The sequence below is a fragment of the Coregonus clupeaformis genome, unplaced genomic scaffold, assembly GCF_020615455.1.
Source record: "Coregonus clupeaformis isolate EN_2021a unplaced genomic scaffold, ASM2061545v1 scaf0379, whole genome shotgun sequence".
NCBI classification, from domain to species: Eukaryota; Metazoa; Chordata; class Actinopteri; order Salmoniformes; family Salmonidae; genus Coregonus; species Coregonus clupeaformis.
This window is the reverse complement of record NW_025533834.1, coordinates 107,501-129,802: the sequence shown is the minus strand read 5'-3', so window position 1 is coordinate 129,802 and position 22,302 is coordinate 107,501. Positions and strand designations below refer to the sequence as shown.

The 22,302-nt window shown below is 38.8% G+C and overlaps 1 protein-coding gene across 1 annotated transcript in view; it reads right to left on the bottom strand.

Annotated features, from left to right (window-relative positions):
• The window catches only part of LOC121572436 (AT-rich interactive domain-containing protein 5B), a 144,316-nt gene that overhangs the window by 109,180 nt on the left and 12,834 nt on the right, over nt 1-22,302 (bottom strand). The window contains 1 exon segment of the mRNA XM_041884537.2: nt 18,413-18,653. Within this exon segment, the coding sequence (XP_041740471.2) occupies nt 18,413-18,653 (241 nt within the window).

Genomic DNA, 22,302 nt, shown 5'->3' with positions numbered 1-22,302 from the left:
TATTAGATTAATCCAATATGCTGTCAAAGCAGTAACATATTAGATTAATCCAATATGCTGTCAGAGCAGTAACATATTAGATTAATCCAATATGGTGTCAGAGCAGTAACATATATAATTTAGAAGAACAGAGATGAAATAGAGTGAAACTGTCTCCTCCCCCCTGCCATGTGAATACAGCTGGTCAAGGCCTGCTGGTTAAGACTCCATAGTTCCCAGGCTGCTGTAACTGTAATGGTATAATGGTACAGGTAGACTACAGTATAATGGTACAGGTAGACTACTACAGTATAATGGTACAGGTAGACTACTACAGTATAATGGTACAGGTAGACTACTACAGTATAATGGTACAGGTAGACTACAGTATAATGGTACAGGTAGACTACAGTATAATGGTACAGGTAGACTACAGTATAATGGTACAGGTAGACTACTACAGTATAATGGTACAGGTAGACTACTACAGTATAATGGTACAGGTAGAATACAGTATAATGGTAAAGGTAGACTACAGTATAATGGTACAGGTAGACTACAGTATAATGGTACAGGTAGACTACAGTATAATGGTACAGGTAGACTACTACAGTATAATGGTACAGGTAGACTACAGTATAATGGTACAGGTAGACTACTACAGTATAATGGTACAGGTAGACTACAGTATAATGGTACAGGTAGAATACAGTATAATGGTACAGGTAGACTACTACAGTATAATGGTACAGGTAGACTACAGTATAATGGTACAGGTAGACTACAGTATAATGGTGCAGGTAGACTACAGTATAATGGTACAGGTAGACTACAGTATAATGGTACAGGTAGACTACTACAGTATAATGGTACAGGTAGACTACTACAGAATAATGGTACAGGTAGACTATAGTATAATGGTACAGGTAGACTACAGTATAATGGTACAGGTAGACTACAGTATAATGGTACAGGTAGACTACAGTATAATGGTGCAGGTAGACTACAGTATAATGGTACAGGTAGACTACAGTATAATGGTACAGGTAGACTACTACAGAATAATGGTACAGGTAGACTACAGTATAATGGTACAGGTAGACTACTACAGTATAATGGTACAGGTAGACTACTACAGTATAATGGTACAGGTAGACTACTACAGTATAATGGTACAGGTAGACTACAGTATAATGGTACAGGTAGACTACTACAGTATAATGGTACAGGTAGACTACTACAGTATAATGGTACAGGTAGACTACTACAGTATAATGGTACAGGTAGACTACAGTATAATGGTACAGGTAGACTACAGTATAATGGTACAGGTAGACTACAGTATAATGGTACAGGTAGACTACAGTATAATGGTACAGGTAGACTACAGTATAATGGTACAGGTAGACTACTACAGTATAATGGTACAGGTAGACTACTACAGTATAATGGTACAGGTAGACTACTACAGTATAACGGTACAGGTAGACTACAGTATAATGGTACAGGTAGACTACTACAGTATAATGGTACAGGTAGACTACAGTATAATGGTACAGGTAGACTACTACAGTATAATGGTACAGGTAGACTACAGTATAATGGTACAGGTAGACTACAGTATAATGGTACAGGTAGACTACAGTATAATGGTACAGGTAGACTACAGTATAATGGTACAGGTAGACTACAGTATAATGGTACAGGTAGACTACAGTATAATGGTACAGGTAGACTACTACAGTATAATAGTACAGGTAGACTACTACAGTATAATGGTACAGGTAGACTACAGTATAATGGTACAGGTAGACTACAGTATAATGGTACAGATAGACTACTACAGTATAATGGTACAGGTAGACTACAGTATAATGGTACAGGTAGACTACTACAGTATAATGGTACAGGTAGACTACAGTATAATGGTACAGGTAGACTACAGTATAATGGTACAGATAGACTACTACAGTATAATGGTACAGGTAGACTACAGTATAATGGTACAGGTAGACTACTACAGTATAATGGTACAGGTAGACTACTACAGTATAATGGTACAGGTAGACTACAGTATAATGGTACAGGTAGACTACAGTATAATGGTACAGGTAGACTACTACAGTATAATGGTACAAGTAGACTACTACAGTATAATGGTACAGGTAGACTACTACAGTATAATGGTACAGGTAGACTACTACAGTATAATGGTACAGGTAGACTACAGTATAATGGTACAGGTAGACTACTACAGTATAATGGTACAGGTAGACTACAGTATAATGGTACAGGTAGACTACTACAGTATAATGGTACAGGTAGACTACAGTATAATGGTACAGGTAGACTACAGTATAATGGTACAGGTAGACTACAGTATAATGGTACAGGTAGACTACTACAGTATAATGGTACAGGTAGACTACAGTATAATGGTACAGGTAGAGTACTACAGTATAATGGTACAGGTAGACTACTACAGTATAATGGTACAGGTAGACTACTACAGTATAATGGTACAGGTAGACTATTACAGTATAATGGTACAGGTAGACTACAGTATAATGGTACAGGTAGACTACAGTATAATGGTACAGGTAGACTACAGTATAATGGTACAGGTAGACTACTACAGTATAATGGTACAGGTAGACTACAGTATAATGGTACAGGTAGACTACAGTATAATGGTACAGGTAGACTACTACAGTATAATGGTACAGGTAGACTACAGTATAATGGTACAGGTAGACTACAGTATAATGGTACAGGTAGACTACAGTATAATGGTACAGGTAGACTACTACAGTATAATGGTACAGGTAGACTACAGTATAATGGTACAGGTAGACTACTACAGTATAATGGTACAGGTAGACTACAGTATAATGGTACAGGTAGAATATTACAGTATAATGGTACAGGTAGACTACTACAGTATAATGGTACAAGTAGACTACAGTATAATGGTACAGGTAGACTACAGTATAATGGTACAGGTAGACTACTACAGTATAATGGTACAGGTAGACTACTACAGTATAATGGTACAGGTAGACTACTACAGTATAATGGTACAGGTAGACTACAGTATAATGGTACAGGTAGACTACTACAGTATAATGGTGCAGGTAGACTACTACAGTATAATGGTACAGGTAGACTACTACAGTATAATGGTACAGGTAGACTACTACAGTATAATGGTACAGGTAGACTACTACAGTGTAATGGTACAGGTAGACTACTACAGTATAATGGTACAGGTAACCTACTACAGTATAATGGTACAGGTAGACTACTACAGTATAATGGTACAGGTAGACTACTACAGTATAATGGTGCAGGTAGACTACTACAGTATAATGGTACAGGTAGACTACTACAGTATAATGGTACAGGTAGACTACAGTATAATGGTACAGGTAGACTACAGTATAATGGTACAGGTAGACTACTACAGTATAATGGTACAGGTAGACTACTACAGTATAATGGTGCAGGTAGACTACTACAGTATAATGGTACAGGTAGACTACAGTATAATGGTACAGGTAGACTACTACAGTATAATGGTGCAGGTAGACTACTACAGTATAATGGTACAGGTAGACTACTACAGTATAATGGTACAGGTAGACTACAGTATAATGGTACAGGTAGACTACTACAGTATAATGGTACAGGTAGACTACTACAGTATAATGGTACAGGTAGACTACAGTATAATGGTACAGGTAGACTACAGTATAATGGTACAGGTAGACTACAGTATAATGGTACAGGTAGACTACTACAGTATAATGGTACAGGTAGACTACAGTATAATGGTACAGGTAGACTACAGTATAATGGTACAGGTAGACTACTACAGTATAATGGTACAGGTAGACTACAGTATAATGGTACAGGTAGACTACTACAGTATAATGGTACATGTAGACTACAGTATAATGGTACAGGTAGACTACAGTATAATGGTACAGGTAGACTACTAGAGTATAATGGTACAGGTAGACTACTACAGTATAATGGTACAGGTAGACTACTACAGTATAATGGTACAGGTAGACTACTACAGTGTAATGGTACAGGTAGACTACTACAATATAATGGTACAGGTAGACTACTACAGTATAATGGTACAGGTAGACTACTACAGTATAATGTTACAGGTAGACTAATACAGTATAATGGTACAGGTAGACTACTACAGTATAATGGTACAGGTAGACTACTACAGTATAATGGTACAGGTAGACTACAGTATAATGGTACAGGTAGACTACTACAGTATAATGGTACAGGTAGACTACAGTATAATGGTACAGGTAGACTACAGTATAATGGTACAGGTATACTACTACAGTATAATGGTACAGGTAGACTACTACAGTATAATGGTACAGGTAGACTACAGTATAATGGTACAGGTAGACTACTACAGTATAATGGTGCAGGTAGACTACTACAATATAATGGTGCAGGTAGACTACTACAGTATAATGGTACAGGTAGACTACAGTATAACGGTACAGGTAGACTACAGTATAATGGTACAGGTAGACTATAGTATAATGGTACAGGTAGACTACTACAGTATAATGGTACAGGTAGACTACAGTATAATGGTGCAGGTAGACTACTACAGTATACTGGTACAGGTAGACTACTACAGTATAATGGTACAGGTAGACTACAGTATAATGGTACAGGTAGACTACTACAGTATAATGGTACAGGTAGACTACAGTATAATGGTACAGGTAGACTACTACAGTATAATGGTACAGGTAGACTACTACAGTATAATGGTACAGGTAGACTACAGTATAATGGTACAGGTAGACTACAGTATAATGGTACAGGTAGACTACTACAGTATAATGGTACAGGTAGACTACTACAGTATAATGGTACAGGTAGACTACTACAGTATAATGGTACAGGTAGACTACTACAGTATAATGGTACAGGTAGACTACAGTATAATGGTACAGGTAGACTACTACAGTATAATGGTACAGGTAGACTACAGTATAATGGTACAGGTAGACTACTACAGTATAATGGTACAGGTAGACTACAGTATAATGGTACAGGTAGACTACAGTATAATGGTACAGGTAGACTACAGTATAATGGTACAGGTAGACTACTACAGTATAATGGTACAGGTAGACTACAGTATAATGGTACAGGTAGACTACTACAGTATAATGGTACAGGTAGACTACTACAGTATAATGGTACAGGTAGACTACTACAGTATAATGGTACAGGTAGACTACTACAGTATAATGGTACAGGTAGACTACAGTATAATGGTACAGGTAGACTACAGTATAATGGTACAGGTAGACTACAGTATAATGGTACAGGTAGACTACTACAGTATAATGGTACAGGTAGACTACAGTATAATGGTACAGGTAGACTACAGTATAATGGTACAGGTAGACTACTACAGTATAATGGTACAGGTAGACTACAGTATAATGGTACAGGTAGACTACAGTATAATGGTACAGGTAGACTACAGTATAATGGTACAGGTAGACTACTACAGTATAATGGTACAGGTAGACTACAGTATAATGGTACAGGTAGACTACTACAGTATAATGGTACAGGTAGACTACAGTATAATGGTACAGGTAGAATATTACAGTATAATGGTACAGGTAGACTACTACAGTATAATGGTACAAGTAGACTACAGTATAATGGTACAGGTAGACTACAGTATAATGGTACAGGTAGACTACTACAGTATAATGGTACAGGTAGACTACTACAGTATAATGGTACAGGTAGACTACTACAGTATAATGGTACAGGTAGACTACAGTATAATGGTACAGGTAGACTACTACAGTATAATGGTGCAGGTAGACTACTACAGTATAATGGTACAGGTAGACTACTACAGTATAATGGTACAGGTAGACTACTACAGTATAATGGTACAGGTAGACTACTACAGTGTAATGGTACAGGTAGACTACTACAGTATAATGGTACAGGTAACCTACTACAGTATAATGGTACAGGTAGACTACTACAGTATAATGGTACAGGTAGACTACTACAGTATAATGGTGCAGGTAGACTACTACAGTATAATGGTACAGGTAGACTACTACAGTATAATGGTACAGGTAGACTACAGTATAATGGTACAGGTAGACTACAGTATAATGGTACAGGTAGACTACTACAGTATAATGGTACAGGTAGACTACTACAGTATAATGGTGCAGGTAGACTACTACAGTATAATGGTACAGGTAGACTACAGTATAATGGTACAGGTAGACTACTACAGTATAATGGTGCAGGTAGACTACTACAGTATAATGGTACAGGTAGACTACTACAGTATAATGGTACAGGTAGACTACAGTATAATGGTACAGGTAGACTACTACAGTATAATGGTACAGGTAGACTACTACAGTATAATGGTACAGGTAGACTACAGTATAATGGTACAGGTAGACTACAGTATAATGGTACAGGTAGACTACAGTATAATGGTACAGGTAGACTACTACAGTATAATGGTACAGGTAGACTACAGTATAATGGTACAGGTAGACTACAGTATAATGGTACAGGTAGACTACTACAGTATAATGGTACAGGTAGACTACAGTATAATGGTACAGGTAGACTACTACAGTATAATGGTACATGTAGACTACAGTATAATGGTACAGGTAGACTACAGTATAATGGTACAGGTAGACTACTACAGTATAATGGTACAGGTAGACTACTACAGTATAATGGTACAGGTAGACTACTACAGTATAATGGTACAGGTAGACTACTACAGTGTAATGGTACAGGTAGACTACTACAATATAATGGTACAGGTAGACTACTACAGTATAATGGTACAGGTAGACTACTACAGTATAATGTTACAGGTAGACTAATACAGTATAATGGTACAGGTAGACTACTACAGTATAATGGTACAGGTAGACTACTACAGTATAATGGTACAGGTAGACTACAGTATAATGGTACAGGTAGACTACTACAGTATAATGGTACAGGTAGACTACAGTATAATGGTACAGGTAGACTACAGTATAATGGTACAGGTATACTACTACAGTATAATGGTACAGGTAGACTACTACAGTATAATGGTACAGGTAGACTACAGTATAATGGTACAGGTAGACTACTACAGTATAATGGTGCAGGTAGACTACTACAATATAATGGTGCAGGTAGACTACTACAGTATAATGGTACAGGTAGACTACAGTATAACGGTACAGGTAGACTACAGTATAATGGTACAGGTAGACTATAGTATAATGGTACAGGTAGACTACTACAGTATAATGGTACAGGTAGACTACAGTATAATGGTGCAGGTAGACTACTACAGTATACTGGTACAGGTAGACTACTACAGTATAATGGTACAGGTAGACTACAGTATAATGGTACAGGTAGACTACTACAGTATAATGGTACAGGTAGACTACAGTATAATGGTACAGGTAGACTACTACAGTATAATGGTACAGGTAGACTACTACAGTATAATGGTACAGGTAGACTACTACAGTATAATGGTACAGGTAGACTACAGTATAATGGTACAAGTAGACTACTACAGTATAATGGTACAGGTAGACTACTACAGTATAATGGTACAGGTAGACTACAGTATAATGGTACAGGTAGACTACTACAGTATAATGGTACAGGTAGACTACTACAGTATAATGGTGCAGGTAGACTACTACAGTATAATGGCACAGGTAGCCTACTACAGTATAATGGTACAGGTAGACTACTACAGTATAATGGTACAGGTAGACTACTACAGTATAATGGTACAGGTAGACTACTACAGTATAATGGTACAGGTAGACTATTACAGTATAATGGTACAGGTAGACTACTACAGTATAATGGTACAGGTAGACTATTACAGTATAATGGTACAGGTAGACTACAGTATAATGGTACAGGTAGACTACAGTATAATGGTACAGGTAGACTACAGTATAATGGTACAGGTAGACTACTACAATATAATGGTACAGGTAGACTACAGTATAATGGTACAGGTAGACTACTACAGTATAATGGTACAGGTAGACTACAGTATAATGGTACAGGTAGACTACACAGTATAATGGTACAGGTAGACTACAGTATAATGGTACAGGTAGACTACTACAGTATAATGGTACAGGTAGACTACAGTATAATGGTACAGGTAGACTACTACAGTATAATGGTACAGGTAGACTACAGTATAATGGTACAGGTAGAATACTACAGTATAATGGTACAGGTAGACTACTACAGTATAATGGTACAAGTAGACTACAGTATAATGGTACAGGTAGACTACAGTATAATGGTACAGGTAGACTACTACAGTATAATGGTACAGGTAGACTACTACAGTATAATGGTACAGGTAGACTACTACAGTATAATGGTACAGGTAGACTACAGTATAATGGTACAGGTAGACTACTACAGTATAATGGTACAGGTAGACTACTACAGTATAATGGTACAGGTAGACTACTACAGTATAATGGTACAGGTAGACTACTACAGTATAATGGTACAGGTAGACTACTACAGTGTAATGGTACAGGTAGACTACTACAGTATAATGGTACAGGTAACCTACTACAGTATAATGGTACAGGTAGACTACTACAGTATAATGGTACAGGTAGACTACTACAGTATAATGGTGCAGGTAGACTACTACAGTATAATGGTACAGGTAGACTACTACAGTATAATGGTACAGGTAGACTACTACAGTATAATGGTACAGGTAGACTACTACAGTATAATGGTACAGGTAACCTACTACAGTATAATGGTACAGGTAGACTACTACAGTATAATGGTGCAGGTAGACTACTACAGTATAATGGTACAGGTAGACTACAGTATAATGGTACAGGTAGACTACTACAGTATAATGGTGCAGGTAGACTACTACAGTATAATGGTACAGGTAGACTACTACAGTATAATGGTACAGGTAGACTACAGTATAATGGTACAGGTAGACTACTACAGTATAATGGTACAGGTAGACTACTACAGTATAATGGTACAGGTAGACTACAGTATAATGGTACAGGTAGACTACAGTATAATGGTACAGGTAGACTACAGTATAATGGTACAGGTAGACTACTACAGTATAATGGTACAGGTAGACTACAGTATAATGGTACAGGTAGACTACAGTATAATGGTACAGGTAGACTACTACAGTATAATGGTACAGGTAGACTACAGTATAATGGTACAGGTAGACTACTACAGTATAATGGTACATGTAGACTACAGTATAATGGTACAGGTAGACTACAGTATAATGGTACAGGTAGACTACTACAGTATAATGTTACAGGTAGACTACTACAGTATAATGGTACAGGTAGACTACTACAGTATAATGGTACAGGTAGACTACTACAGTATAATGGTACAGGTAGACTACTACAGTATAATGGTACAGGTAGACTACTACAATATAATGGTACAGGTAGACTACTACAGTATAATGGTACAGGTAGACTACTACAGTATAATGTTACAGGTAGACTACTACAGTATAATGGTACAGGTAGACTACTACAGTATAATGGTACAGGTAGACTACTACAGTATAATGGTACAGGTAGACTACAGTATAATGGTACAGGTAGACTACTACAGTATAATGGTACAGGTAGACTACAGTATAATGGTACAGGTAGACTACAGTATAATGGTACAGGTATACTACTACAGTATAATGGTACAGGTAGACTACTACAGTATAATGGTACAGGTAGACTACAGTATAATGGTACAGGTAGACTACTACAGTATAATGGTGCAGGTAGACTACTACAATATAATGGTGCAGGTAGACTACTACAGTATAACGGTACAGGTAGACTACAGTATAATGGTACAGGTAGACTATAGTATAATGGTACAGGTAGACTACTACAGTATAATGGTACAGGTAGACTACAGTATAATGGTGCAGGTAGACTACTACAGTATACTGGTACAGGTAGACTACTACAGTATAATGGTACAGGTAGACTACAGTATAATGTTACAGGTAGACTACTACAGTATAATGGTACAGGTAGACTACTACAGTATAATGGTACAGGTAGACTACTACAGTATAATGGTACAGGTAGACTACAGTATAATGGTACAGGTAGACTACTACAGTATAATGGTACAGGTAGACTACAGTATAATGGTACAGGTAGACTACAGTATAATGGTACAGGTATACTACTACAGTATAATGGTACAGGTAGACTACTACAGTATAATGGTACAGGTAGACTACAGTATAATGGTACAGGTAGACTACTACAGTATAATGGTGCAGGTAGACTACTACAATATAATGGTGCAGGTAGACTACTACAGTATAATGGTACAGGTAGACTACAGTATAACGGTACAGGTAGACTACAGTATAATGGTACAGGTAGACTATAGTATAATGGTACAGGTAGACTACTACAGTATAATGGTACAGGTAGACTACAGTATAATGGTGCAGGTAGACTACTACAGTATACTGGTACAGGTAGACTACTACAGTATAATGGTACAGGTAGACTACAGTATAATGGTACAGGTAGACTACTACAGTATAATGGTACAGGTAGACTACAGTATAATGGTACAGGTAGACTACTACAGAATAATGGTACAGGTAGACTACTACAGTATAATGGTACAGGTAGACTACTACAGTATAATGGTACAGGTAGACTACAGTATAATGGTACAAGTAGACTACTACAGTATAATGGTACAGGTAGACTACTACAGTATAATGGTACAGGTAGACTACAGTATAATGGTACAGGTAGACTACTACAGTATAATGGTACAGGTAGACTACTACAGTATAATGGTGCAGGTAGACTACTACAGTATAATGGCACAGGTAGCCTACTACAGTATAATGGTACAGGTAGACTACTACAGTATAATGGTACAGGTAGACTACTACAGTATAATGGTACAGGTAGACTACTACAGTATAATGGTACAGGTAGAATACAGTATAATGGTGCAGGTAGACTACAGTATAATGGTACAGGTAGACTACAGTATAATGGTACAGGTAGACTACTACAGTATAATGGTACAGGTAGAATACAGTATAATGGTGCAGGTAGACTACAGTATAATGGTACAGGTAGACTACAGTATAATTGTACAGGTAGACTACTACAGTATAATGGTACAGGTAGACTACAGTATAATGGTACAGGTAGACTACAGTATAATGGTACAGATAGACTACAGTATAATGGTACAGGTAGACTACTACAGTATAATGGTACAGGTAGACTACTACAGTATAATGGTACAGGTAGACTACAGTATAATGGTACAGGTAGACTACAGTATAATGGTACAGGTAGACTACTACAGTATAATGGTACAGGTAGACTACAGTATAATGGTACAGGTAGACTACAGTATAATGGTACAGGTAGACTACAGTATAATGGTAAAGGTAGACTACAGTATAATGGTACAGATAGACTACAGTATAATGGTACAGGTAGACTACTACAGTATAATGGTACAGGTAGACTACTACAGTATAATGGTACAGGTAGACTACAGTATAATGGTACAGGTAGACTACTACAGTATAATGGTACAGGTAGACTACAGTATAATGGTACAGGTAGACTACAGTATAATGGTACAGGTAGACTACAGTATAATGGTACAGGTAGACTACAGTATAATGGTACAAGTAGACTACAGTATAATGGTACAGGTAGACTACAGTATAATGGTACAGGTAGACTACAGTATAATGGTACAGGTAGACTACTACAGTATAATGGTACAGGTAGACTACAGTATAATGGTACAGGTAGACTACTACAGTATATTGGTACAGGTAGACTACAGTATAATGGTACAGGTAGACTACAGTATAATGGTACAGGTAGACTACTACAGTATAATGGTACAGGTAGACTACAGTATAATGGTACAGGTAGACTACTACAGTATAATGGTACAGGTAGACTACTACAGTATAATGGTACAGGTAGACTACAGTATAATGGTACAGGTAGACTACTACAGTATAATGGTACAGGTAGACTACAGTATAATGGTACAGGTAGACTACAGTATAATGGTACAGGTAGACTACAGTATAATGGTACAGGTAGACTACAGTATATTGGTACAGGTAGACTACAGTATAATGGTACAGGTAGAATACAGTATAATGGTACAGGTAGACTACTACAGTATAATGGTACAGGTAGACTACAGTATAATGGTACAGGTAGACTACAGTATAATGGTGCAGGTAGACTACAGTATAATGGTACAGGTAGACTACTACAGTATAATGGTACAGGTAGACTACAGTATAATGGTACAGGTAGACTACTACAGTATAATGGTACAGGTAGACTACTACAGTATAATGGTACAGGTAGACTACAGTATAATGGTACAGGTAGACTACTACAGTATAATGGTACAGGTAGACTACAGTATAATGGTACAGGTAGACTACTACAGTATAATGGTACAGGTAGACTACTACAGTATAATGGTACAGGTAGACTACAGTATAAAGGTACAGGTAGACTACTACAGTATAATGGTACAGGTAGACTACAGTATAATGGTACAGGTAGACTACAGTATAATGGTACAGGTAGACTACAGTATATTGGTACAGGTAGACTACAGTATAATGGTACAGGTAGAATACAGTATAATGGTACAGGTAGACTACTACAGTATAATGGTACAGGTAGACTACAGTATAATGGTACAGGTAGACTACAGTATAATGGTGCAGGTAGACTACAGTATAATGGTACAGGTAGACTACTACAGTATAATGGTACAGGTAGACTACAGTATAATGGTACAGGTAGACTACTACAGTATAATGGTACAGGTAGACTACTACAGTATAATGGTACAGGTAGACTACTACAGTATAATGGTACAGGTAGACTACAGTATAATGGTACAGGTAGACTACAGTATAATGGTACAGGTAGACTACTACAGTATAATGGTACAGGTAGACTACTACAGTATAATGGTACAGGTAGACTACAGTATAATGGTACAGGTAGACTACAGTATAATGGTACAGGTAGACTACTACAGTATAATGGTACAGGTAGACTACAGTATATAATAATAATATAATAATAATATGCCATTTAGCAGACGCTTTTATCCAAAGCGACTTACAGTCGTGCGTGCATACATTTTTGTGTATGGGTGGTCCCGGGGATCGAACCCACTACCTTGGCGTTACAAGCGCCGTGCTCTACCAGCTGAGCTACAGAGGACCACACATAATGGTACAGGTAGACTACTACAGTACAATGGTACAGGTAGACTACAGTATAATGGTACAGGTAGACTACAGTATAATGGTACAGGTAGACTACTACAGTATAATGGTACAGGTAGACTACTACAGTACAATGGTACAGGTAGACTAAAGTATAATGGTACAGGTAGACTACAGTATAATGGTACAGGTAGACTACAGTATAATGGTACAGGTAGACTACTACAGTATAATGGTACAGGTAGACTACAGTATAATGGTACAGGTAGACTACTACAGTATAATGGTACAGTTAGACTACAGTATAATGGTACAGGTAGACTGCTACAGTATAATGGTGCAGGTAGACTACAGTATAATGGTACAGGTAGACTACAGTATAATGGTACAGGTACACTACTACAGTATAATGGTACAGGTAGACTACTACAGTATAATGGTACAAGTAGACTACAGTATAATGGTACAGGTAGACTACAGTATAATGGTACAGGTAGACTACTACAGTATAATGGTACAGGTAGACTACTACAGTATAATGGTACAGGTAGACTACTACAGTATAATGGTACAGGTAGACTACTACAGTATAATGGTACAGGTAGACTACTACAGAATAATGGTACAGGTAGACTACTACAGTATAATGGTACAGGTAGACTACAGTATAATGGTACAGGTAGACTACAGTATAATGGTACAGGTAGACTACTACAGTATAATAGTACAGGTAGACTACAGTATAATGGTACAGGTAGACTACAGTATAATGGTACAGGTAGACTACAGTATAATGGTACAGGTAGACTACAGTATAATGGTACAGGTAGACTACAGTATAATGGTACAGGTAGACTACAGTATAATGGTACAGGTAGACACAGTATAATGGTACAGGTAGACTACTACAGTATAATGGTACAGGTAGACTACAGTATAATGGTACAGGTAGACTACAGTATAATGGTACAGGTAGACTACAGTATAATGGTACAGGTAGACTACAGTATAATGGTACAGGTAGACTACTACAGTATAATGGTACAGGTAGACTACAGTATAATGGTACAAGTAGACTACAGTATAATGGTACAGGTAGACTACAGTATAATGGTACAGGTAGACTACTACAGTATAATGGTACAGGTAGACTACTACAGTATAATGGTACAGGTAGACTACAGTATAATGGTACAGGTAGACTACAGTATAATGGTACAGGTAGACTACTACAGTATAATGGTACAGGTAGACTACAGTATAATGGTACAGGTAGACTACAGTATAATGGTACAGGTAGACTACTACAGTATAATGGTACAGGTAGACTACACTATAATGGTACAGGTAGACTACTACAGTATAATGGTACAGGTAGACTACAGTATAATGGTACAGGTAGACTACTACAGTATAATGGTACAGGTAGACTACAGTATAATGGTACAGGTAGACTACAGTATAATGGTACAGGTAGACTACTACAGTATAATGGTACAGGTAGACTACAGTATAATGGTACAGGTAGACTACTACAGTATAATGGTACAGGTAGACTACAGTATAATGGTACAGGTAGACTACTACAGTATAATGGTACAGGTAGACTACTACAGTATAATGGTACAGGTAGACTACAGTATAATGGTACAAGTAGTACATTACATTACTATCCACCCCTATGAGTGTTGTAGTACATTTTTTATTGTAGATATGTAGTGGTGTAATAATGTTATATGATGTACTGTTTTATATTTTGTTTTATATGTAATATAAGTGCTTTAATATGTTTGGACCCCAGGAAGAGTAGCTGCTGCCTTGGCAACAGCTAATGGGGCTCCCTAATAAATACAAATACAAAATACAAATCAGAGTGCTGAAAGATCTGATAAAATGTTTATATTTTTATTGGGGTTTTCCTGATTAATCATTTTCCATATTTTACAAATGTTTGTATTGAACTTTTCTCCTTAGAGGCAAAAATGTGTCTGTTTTTGGCTTGTTAACTCCATCTCTAACCTCCTTAACATCTATTTTTTTCTCTCAATATACTGAAAACATTTTATTCACTGTTCTGGAACATTATGCTTCAACGACGTATTTGCTGTGCTTAGATCTAAGGGACAATGTTTTATAAATGTTGTTTTTTGTTCTGAATCTAGAAAAATGTGAGAAGGCTAAATGGAAGAAGCCCTGGAGCATTACGTAGCGCTATAAAACAAAACCAAAAGAAGTTTGGAGATTTGTATTACATATTTTAATAATGTAATGTTGAAATTAAACAATCAAGGCGTTTAAACACTTATTGGACAATAAATGTACAAATGAAATGCCTTTTATGGTGTTGGACGGAGTTGAAATAAATCCTGTTAGTTGCATTTTATGATGATTATTTTTTATTAGGAGGTTTTTTCCTTTACATTTACATTTACGTCATTTATCAGACGCTCTTATCCAGAGCGACATACAAATTAGTGCATTCAACTTATGATAGCCAGTGGGACAACCACTTTACAATGTTTATTTATTTTTATAAAACATTTTATGGGGGGGGTGGCGGATGGGGGGGTAGAAGGATTACTTTATCCTATCCCAGGTATTCCTTAAAGAGGTGGGGTTTCAAGTGTCTCCGGAAGGTGGTGAGTGACTCCGCTGTCCTGGCGTCGTGAGGGAGCTTGTTCCACCATTGGGGTGCCAGAGCAGCGAACAGTTTTGACTGGGCTGAGCGGGAACTGTGCCTCCGTAGAGGTAGGGGAGCTAGCAGGCCAGAGGTGGATGAACGTAGTGCCCTCGTTTGGGTGTAGGGTCTGATCAGAGCCTGAAGGTACGGAGGTGCCGTTCCCCTCACAGCTCCGTAGGCAAGCACCATGGTTTTGTAGTAGATGCGAGCTTCAACTGGAAGCCAGTGGAGTGTGCGGAGTAGTGGGGTGACATGAGAGAACTTGGGAAGGTTGAACACCAGACAGGCTGCAGCGTTCTGGATAACTTGTAGGGGTTTAATGGCGTGATAGCTGATACTTTGGTCTATCAAAATGTACAATTGAAGTCGGAAGTTTACATACACCTTAGCCAAATACATTTAAACTCAGTTTTTCACAATTCCTGACATTTAATCCTAGTAAAAATGCCCTGTTTTAGGTCAGTTAAGATCACCACTTTATTTTAAGAATGTGAAATATCAGAATAATAGTAGAGAGAATGATTTATTTCAGGTTTTATTTATTTCATCACATTCCCAGTGGGTCAGAAGTTTACATACACTCAATTAGTATTTGGTAGCATTGCCATTAAATTGTTTAACTTGGGTCAAACGTTTCAGGTATCCTTCCACAAGCTTCCCACAATAAGTTGGGTGAATTTTGGCCCATTCCTCCTGACAGAGCTTGTGTAACTGAGTCAGGTTTGTAGGCCTCCTTGCTCGCACACGCTTTTTCAGTTCTGCTCACACATTTTCTATAGGATTGAGGTCAGGGCTTTGTGATGGCCACTCCAATCCCTTGACTTTGTTGTCCTTAAGCCATTTTGCCACAACTTTGGAAGTATGCTTGGGGTCATTGCCCATTTGGAAGACCCATTTGTGACCAAGCTTTAACTTCCTGACTGATGTCTTGAGATGTTGCTTCAATATATCCATATAATTTTCCTTCCTCATGATGCCATCTATTTTGTGAAGTGCACCAGTCCCTCCTGCAGCAAAGCACCCCCACAGCATGATGCTGCCACCCCCGTGCTTCACGGTTGGGATGGTGTTCTTCGGCTTGCAAGCGACCCCCTTTTTCCTCCAAACATAACGATGGTCATTATGGCCAAACAGTTCTATTTTTGTTTCATCAGACCAGAGGACGTTTCTCCAAAAAGTACGATCTTTGTCCCCATGTGCAGTTGCAAACCGTAGTCTGGCTTTTTTATGGCGGTTTTGGAGCAGTGGCTGCTTCCTTGCTGAGCGGCCTTTCAGGTTATGTCGATATAGGACTTGTTTTATTGTGGATATAGATACTTTTGTACCTGTTTCCTCCGGCATCTTCACAAGGTCCTTTGCTGTTGTTCTGGGATTGATTTGCACTTTTTGCACCAAAGTACGTTCATCTCTAGGAGACAGAATGCGTCTCCTTCCTGAGCGGTATGACGGCTGCGTGGTCCCATGGTGTTTATACTTGCGTACTATTGTTTGTACAGATGAACGTGGTACCTTCAGGCATTTGGAAATTGCTCCCAAGGATGAACCAGACATGTGGAGGTCTACATTTTCTTTTCTGAGGTCTTGGCTGATTTCTTTTGATTTTCCCATGATGTCAAGCAAAGAGGCACTGAGTTTGAAGGTAGGCCTTGAAATACATCCACAGGTACACCTCAATTGACTCAAATGATGTTAATTAGCCTATCCGAAGCTTCTAAAGCCATGACATCATTTTCTGGAATTTTCCAAGCTGTTTAAAGGCACAGTCAACTTAGTGTATGTAAACTTCTGACCCACTGGAATTGTGATACAGTGAATTATAAGTGAAGTAATCTGTCTGTAAACAATTGTTGGAAAAATTACTTGTGTCACGCACAAAGTAGATGTCCTAACCGACTTGCCAAAACTATATTTGTTAACAAGAAATTTGTGGAGTGGTTGAAAAACAAGTTTTAATGACTCCAAGCTATGTGTATGTAAACTTCCGACTTCAACTGTATATTTCAAATGCTGTTAATATTGTAAAAAATATTTGTGAAAAAACAGTTGAGATTGTCCCGTCTTTCAAGACCCTAAACGCTGTGAACGAAGCAGGAAACCACCAGTTAATCATAGAGGTTGTCTAACAGCATCAGAGGTGCCGGCTGAAAGCTGGACAAATCAACAGGGAAAGCACGACAGAAACATATGTATGAAATCAAATAATCAAAATGATTGATTACAGGTCTCTGGGGGGTTCATTTCTCAACTCTGCAAAACCCCAAACATTTTGGATGCATAACATCTACTTCCTCATACTGCTAGAGACATGAACAGCTGAGATGGAAGAGCGTAAAGAAAAGTGTTACCTAGTTCAGCCTTCTCCTTTAACACGTCTTTGAAGTTGAGTCCGCTGTTGAGTGTTGACTCTCTGTACCGGTGGAGGGGGGTGTCTCTCTGCCCATTCTTCCCCAGCTCTTGGAGCACCTCACTGGGCTTTAGAGGTACGGCCTTCAGGCCCCTGCTCCAGCCTGAAGAGTCGCCCACCGTCCATCTGACCAGGTCCTCTAATTTCACCACCACCTTCTCAGACACAGCCATGACCTCATCCTGCAGACGGGGGGTAGATAATGTAATGTAATATCATATCATATCATATGGAAGTTCAGACATGAGACAGGTGTTAGGAGAGGGAACTATGAAACACAACAGCTCCATCACACAGAGAGAGAGCGTGTCTTCCTGAGTCAGACAAGATCCATCACACAGAGAGAGAGCTTGTCTTCCTGAGTCAGACAAGATCCATCACACAGAGAGAGAGCCTGTCTTCCTGAGTCAGACAAGATCCATCACACAGAGAGACAGCGTGTCTTCCTGAGTCAGACAAGATCCATCACACAGAGAGAGAGCGTGTCTTCCTGAGTCAGACTAGTGAAATGATAATAAATAATAATACAGTATATCTAAATTAAATATGAGACCGACCGCCTTGATTCGGTCTTATGTAGCAAAATTTGAAATTGTGTTTTTTACATTCGATAAAAGCAGTGACACAGAGCTACAAAATGGTATATCATACACTGCATTTAAGGGAACAATGGGAAAGTAATTCTGCTTTGAAAGTTGATAAACTTGTAACCTCACTTTTGAGAAAATGGCCCTTGAATGTTTTGGTAGCTACTGGAGAGCTCTTCTTTGTCTCCACCCATTCAGCATCGTTCACACCCTCTTGAGCTTTAGCCCCACCCAAAATGTGGAAAAAGTCAAGGGGTCTGAAAACTTTCCGAAGGCACTGTATATATATATATATTATATATATATATATATATATATATATATATATATGATAACAACAGTAGTTCTTCTCCAGTACTGGCTGTAACATCAGGAGAGCATCATTCAACCCAGACTCCATTCATGTAAAACATGTCACATACATTTCAACAGGACTAGTCTCTTCCTGCTGGCACTGACGTTGCTGATCACTTGTTTATTGGGGAAAAATGTCCTGACTACGCCTGTGATGTGGTTGGTTGGTTCACATAGCTGTCTGAAGATGAATGCACTAACTGTAAGTCGCTCTGGATAAAGAGTCTGGTCTCACATAGCTGTCTGAAGATGAATGCACTAACTGTAAGTCGCTCTGGATAAGAGTGTCTGCTAAATGACTAAAATTATCTAAAATGTCATATCAGATAGAAATCAATATATTTGTTGTGAGAAATGCTCTAATCATTCTGATCACGCCCCCCTACTAATAGGGTTAACTGAATGATAAAATCATTCTGACCACGCCCACTTGCATTTAATCTGGATATTGACCCAGACATTATTCTACACCAACCACCTCCATACATCACCAGTGATACCAACCACCTCCATACATCACCAGTGGTACCAACCATCTCCATACATCACCAGTGATACCAACCACCTCCATACATCACCAGTGGTACCAACCACCTCCATACATCACCAGTGGTACCAACCACCTCCATACATCACCAGTGGTACCAACCACCTCCATTCATCACCAGTGGTACCAACCATCTCCATTCATCACCAGTGGTACCAACCACCTCCATACATCACCAGTGATAACAACCACCTCCATACATCACCAGTGGTACCAACCACCTCCATACATCACCAGTGATACCAACCACCTCCATACATCACCAGTGATACCAACCACCTCCATACATCACCAGTGATACCAACCACCTCCATACATCACCAGTGGTACCAACCACCTCCATACATCACCAGTGATACCAACCACCTCCATACATCACCAGTGATAGGTGCATCTGTCAGATAAATAAATGCTTCATTAAACCAGATAGAAAGTGGTGTTTGTAATCTGTCAGAGAAATGTACAGGAACAAAGCAAGGTTCTGGTTCTAATTGGAACAAGGGATCTGCAGAACAGATGTTTCACTGGAACACAACCCTTGATCACGGTCGAGTCCCTAATTCAACCCTATTCCCTACATCGTGCACTACTTTAGGCCACAGCCCTGTGGGAAAAGGGTGTCATTTGGGACAAAGCATTATGACTGACTCCACTGCTTTCTCTTAGTGCTGTAATGTTAGTTAATAACACTACTACACACCCAACATGTTAGTAACACGAATACACACCCAACAGATCAAATCAAATCAAGCTTTATTTATACAGCACATTTCAGACATGGAATGCAACACAATGTGCTTCACAGGAAATAACTAATAAAAACAATGAAAATAAAAACTGAAATATTTACTACACAACAAACACAAGATAAATAACAAAACTGAACGACTAAAAAGCACCCTAAGGAAAAGCTAAGCTAAAAATATGTGTTTTAAGATCTCTTTTAAATATGTCCACAGTTTCGGCCCCGTCAGGTTTTCTGGCAGGCTATTCCAGAGGCTGGGGGCATAGTAACTAAAGGCTGCCTCTCCATGCCTCTTGGTCCTGGGTTTGGGATAGTTAAAAGGCCAGTGCCAGAGGACCTGAGGGACCTACTGGGTACATAACTTAAAAGCATGTCTGACATGTATTTGGGTGCACAATCGTGGATTGATTTAAAAAACAATAGAATAATCTTAAAATGAATTCTAAAACTCACAGGCAGCCAGTGCAGAGACCTTAAAACCGGTGTAATGTGTGCTCTCCGTCTGGTCTTGGTCAGTACCCGTGCTGCAGCATTCTGTACGTTTTGCAGTTGACCAATGGCTTTCTTGGGTAGACCAGACAGGAGAGCATTACAGTAGTCAAGCCTGCTTGTAATAAAAGCATCGATGAGTCTCTCTGTATCAGCCTGAGAGATAAACGGACTCACCTTGTCAATGTTCCTCTGGTGGTAAAAAGCTATTTTGGTCACATTCCTAATGTGTGATTCTAAATTGAGTTCAGAGTCTAAAATAACACCTGGGTTTTTACCTGGTGTTTTATCTTTATTACCTGTGAATTATAATGTGCGTCCAGATTCTCTCTCTGTGCTTTGGGTCCAACAATAAGTACCTCATTCTTGTCTTGATTTAGCTGGAGGAAGTTGTGAGCCATCCAAGTATTTAAATCACTAATACAGTCTAATAATTATTAGATGGAGCTAAAATCTTCTGGTGACACAGAAATGTAAAGTTGTGCATCATCTGTGTAGCAGTGAAAATCAGTGCTGTGCTTTCTGATAACGCTGCCAAAGGGTAACATATAAACTGAACAGTACCGAAGCCAAAATCGAAACCTTGTAGAACGCCACATGTGAAATGTATTTACTCTGAGTTATTTTCACCAAGGATGACAAAAAACTCTCGACCGGTTAAATAGGTCCTAAACCAATTTAGAACTGGACTGGAGAGGCCAACCCACCTCTCTAGAAGGACATCATGGTCAACAGAGGCCAACCCACCTCTCTAGAAGGACATCATGGTCAACAGAGGCCAACCCACCTCTCTAGAAGGACATCATGGTCAACAGAGGCCAACCCACCTCTCCAGTCTGTCCAGAAGGACATCATGGTCAACAGAGGTCAACCACCTCTCCAGTCTGTCCAGAAGGACATCATGGTCAACAGAGGCCAACCCACCTCTCCAGTCTGTCCAGAAGGACATCATGGTCAACAGAGGTCAACCACCTCTCCAGTCTGTCCAGAAGGACATCATGGTCAACAGAGGCCAACCCACCTCTCCAGTCTGTCCAGAAGGACATCATGGTCAACAGAGGCCAACCCACCTCTCCAGTCTGTCCAGAAGGACATCATGGTCAACAGAG